Genomic DNA, 4073 nt, shown 5'->3' on the forward strand with positions numbered 1-4073 from the left:
GTGAGATCGCACCCCTTGAGTCCTCTAACTTTTGCCTAGGCCGCCTCAAAGAGGTTTTCGACCTAGCGAGGGAGTGATTTGTGCTCTCCTTTTGCCGCGACCCCCCTTTGCGGGATTTTAAGTCGTGCCACTCGTTCCCTAGTTTTTGCCTAGGCCGCCTCAAAGAGGTTTTCGACCTAGCGGGAAAATTTATTTTTCTCTCAAGAAAGCTTAGTATTGGACAGATCGTGGGAATTGAAGCTCGTCCACGGAAATAGAAATGTCTTACAATGAAAGGGGCACGGAGCCCGGAGAATAAAGAATATACAAGTGTTCACGGGTAATACTTCTTAATGGCGTCAGCGTTGACGGGAAGGGCATTTTCAGTGCCGTCCATGTCGCTCAAGATGACCGCTCCTCCGGAGAAAACCTCTTTGACGACAAAGGGGCCATCGTATTTGTACGAGAACTTCCCTCGAGAGTCCGGCGTGACGTGTAGGACTTTCCTTAAAACGAGGTCGCCGGGGTTGAAATCGCGGTGGCGGACTCTTGCGTTGAAGGCTCGAGCCATTCTTTGTTGATAGCACTGTCCGTGGCATAGCGCTTTCAGCCTCTTCTCATCAATGAAATTTAACTGTTCGTACCGCTGCTTTGCCCATTCCGCTTCTTCAAGCTCGGCCTCGGCAAGAATCCTCATGGAAGGGATCTCTACTTCGATTGGGAGGACGGCCTCCATGCCATAGACTAGCGAGTACGGGGTCGCCCCGGTTGAGGTCCGTATGGACGTACGGTACGCCAAGAGTGCATAGGGGAGCATCTCGTGCCAATCCTTATAGTTCACCGTCATTTTTTCGATGATCTTTTTGATGTTCTTATTCGCCGCTTCCACCGCACCGTTCATTTGGGGACGGTACGGGGTGGAATTGCGGTGTCGGATTTTGAATTGTGCACAAAGCTCGTCGATGACCTTGTTGTTCAGGTTCTTGGCGTTGTCTGTGATGATTGTCGCAGGGACCCCGTATCGGGCAATGACGTCGCGTCTGAGAAAACGGGCCACGGCCTTTGCGGTGACTGACGCAAGAGTGACGGCTTCGATCCACTTGGTAAAGTAGTCAATTGCCACCAAAATGAACATGTGACCGTTGGACGCTTTGGGGTTGATCGGGCCGATCACATCCATTCCCCACATTGAAAAAGGCCATGGTGCCGTCATGGGGCGCAATTCGTTGGGCGGCGCTTTGATTTGATCGGCGTAGACCTGACATCGGTGGCAATGCCTGACATGCTTCACACAATCAGTCTCCATGGTGGACCAATAATAACCCAGGCGCATGATCTTCTTAGCGAGCATGAGGCCGTTCATATGGGGTCCACAGTTTCCCCCGTGCACCTCCTCCATGAGACGCCGCGATTCGTGTTCGTCGATGCACCGGAGGAGTGTGGAGTCGAAGGAGCGGCGGTAGAGTATCTCGCCACTCAAGAAGTAGTGTATCGCGAGGCGTCTGAGAGTCTTCCGGTCGCGGCGGTCGGCGAATGGGGGGTATTGGCCGGTTCGCAGAAGGTTCTTGATGTCTTCGTACCACGGCTTCGCCTCGGATGCTTCGATTGAATTGCAGTGCGCCGGTCCTTCGGCTATCTCAATCTCGAGGGGCTCGATAAGGTTCTCCTTCGTGATGCTCACCATGGAGGCGAGCGTTGCAAGCGCGTCCGCGAATTGATTTGTCATGCGCGGAGTGTAGGTGAACGAGATGTCCTCGAAGTTCTCGGTTAACTTCTCGAGGTACTCGTGGTACGGCACCAGTTTTGCGTCCTTTGTCTTCCATTGCCCCAATGTCTGGAAGATAGTGAGCATGGAGTCACCGAACACTTCGAGCTCTTTTACTTTGAAATCAATCGCCGCTTGGAGGCCGAGAATACATGCCTCGTACTCAGCCACATTATTGGTGCAGGGAAAGTCGATCTTTGCCGCTACCGGGTAATAGCGCCCGTCCGGGGATATCAGTACCGCGCCGATGCCTGATCCCGTGGAATTGACAGCGCCGTCGAAATACATCTTCCATCCCGGCTCCTCTCCCTCGTCGTCTACTCGGAGGATTCCCTCATCCGGGAAGTCGGGATTAATTGGTGTGTGGTCTTCAATTGGGAATTCTGCCAAATGATCCGCAATCGCTTGCCCCTTGACCGAAGTGCGGGACACGTATTCAATATCATACTCCGTTAATTGACAACGCCACTTGGCGAGGTTCCGCGTGGAGGAGGGACTATCAAGTAAGTACTTCAAGGGGTCTGCCTTTGACAGCAAGCGGACCGTGTGATAAAGCGTGTATTGTCGAAGCCTTTGCATGACCCACACCAATGCACAGCACATCTTCTCGATTTCCGAATAATTTGACTCTCCATCGGTGAACTTTTTGCTCAGATAGTAGATCGCGCGTTCCGTGTGCGTGGACTCCTCCTCCTGTCCCAACATGCATCCTAATGATTGGCGGCGTACCGTTAGATAAAGTACGAGGGGACGACCCGGTGTAGGCGGGACCAATACCGGTGGTCGGACCAAATACGCCTTGATGGTGTCAAAGGCCTTCTGACATTCTTCGTCCCATTCAATCGCCGCGTTCTTGCGGAGCAAGCGAAAGAGTGGTTGGCATTTGTCTGTTAGGTTCGCAATGAATCGTGCGATGTAATTCAGCCGCCCCAAGAAGCCTCGTACTTCGCGGACCGAAGATGGCGGAGGAAGCTCCTTGATCGCCTTGACTTTATCGGGATCTACTTCGATGCCGCGCTCGCTGACCACGAATCCTAGTAATTTTCCCGATCGAGCGCCGAACGTGCATTTCGCCGGATTGAGCCGAAGCTTGTACTCTTTTAAGCGGTCGAAGAGACGCTTCAGATTAACGAGGTGGTCCTCTCCTTCTTTGGACTTGGCAATCATGTCGTCAACATAGACCTCGACTTCCTTATGCATCATGTCGTGGAACAATGTGACCATAGCCCTCTGATAAGTTGCCCCGGCGTTCTTGAGACCGAAAGGCATGACGCGATAACAGAAGGTTCCCCACATGGTAGTGAATGTCGTCTTGATCTTGTCTTCCTCGGCCATCCGAATTTGATTGTATCCGGAGAAGCCGTCCATGAAAGAAAACCGAGAGTGGCGCGCCGTGTTGTCAACTAGTATGTCGATGTGGGGCAAGGGAAAGTTGTCCTTGGGGCTGGCCTTATTGAGGTCCCGATAGTCGACGCAGACTCGCACCCTTCCATCTTTCTTCTCCACCGGCACGATGTTTGCAACCCATTCAGAATAATTGCAGACCTCGAGGAAGCCCGCGTTGATCTGCTTGACAACCTCCTCCTTGATGCGGAGAAGGAGGCTTGCCCGTTGCCGTCGCAATTGTTGTCGTTTGGGCGGGAACTTCTCGGTGTCTAGCGGGAGGAAGTGCTTCACTATTGACGGGTCTAGCCCCGGCATGTCGGCGTAGGACCAGGCAAAAACTTCTTGATACCTGGTCAAGAAATCGATCATTCGGACCCGTTGTGTTGGGTCGAGGCTTGTGCCGATCTTTAGGATGCGGGGCTCCTCTTGAGTACCCACGTTGATCTCTTCTATTGGCTCGAGCGAGGTGAGTTGGCGATCCTCGAGGCGGCGCAAACTCTCTTCTATCTCAGGCACTAGACTGTCTTCGTCGAGCCCTTCCCCGAAGTATATGGGTCCGGGCTCTCCGAGACTTTCTTCGGATGGGTTCGAATCAACGCATCGAAGATTTGGATTCGAGTGGAGCCTGGAGAATTGAAAGAATTGTCTTAGAGAAATTTAGAATGATATGAACAAAAGAGTAAGGAAGAGAGAGTGGAATAGACAAGGATTCAAAAAATGCATATAGGGAATTCATTGATAGTGAGGATCACGAAGCCATAACAGAGTTCCCTCTTCCGTCGTGTGGCCTACGGCTACGCCGACACGCGGGAAACATCTCATACATAGATAAATCTTACACATCGGCGATCACAGCCGAGTAGCGCAGGACTGAGGTCCAATTGTTAAGCTCCTCGTTTTCCTGCGCCGGGCGGATGTGAACCCCTGAAGGAATCTCCTCGGT

General features: G+C 52.4%; 1 protein-coding gene across 1 annotated transcript; it reads right to left on the bottom strand.

Annotated features, from left to right (window-relative positions):
• Positions 1 to 313: 313 nt before the first annotated feature.
• LOC116193742 lies at positions 314 to 3577 on the bottom strand (the record flags this gene model as incomplete). The annotated part of the gene is made up of 1 exon (XM_031522487.1): positions 314 to 3577. A coding segment is annotated over one exon (3264 nt), but the record flags the coding sequence as incomplete, so codon positions are not given.
• Positions 3578 to 4073: the final 496 nt, after the last annotated feature.

This window comes from Punica granatum, chromosome 2 (genome assembly GCF_007655135.1).
Source record: "Punica granatum isolate Tunisia-2019 chromosome 2, ASM765513v2, whole genome shotgun sequence".
NCBI lineage: Eukaryota > Viridiplantae > Streptophyta > Magnoliopsida > Myrtales > Lythraceae > Punica > Punica granatum.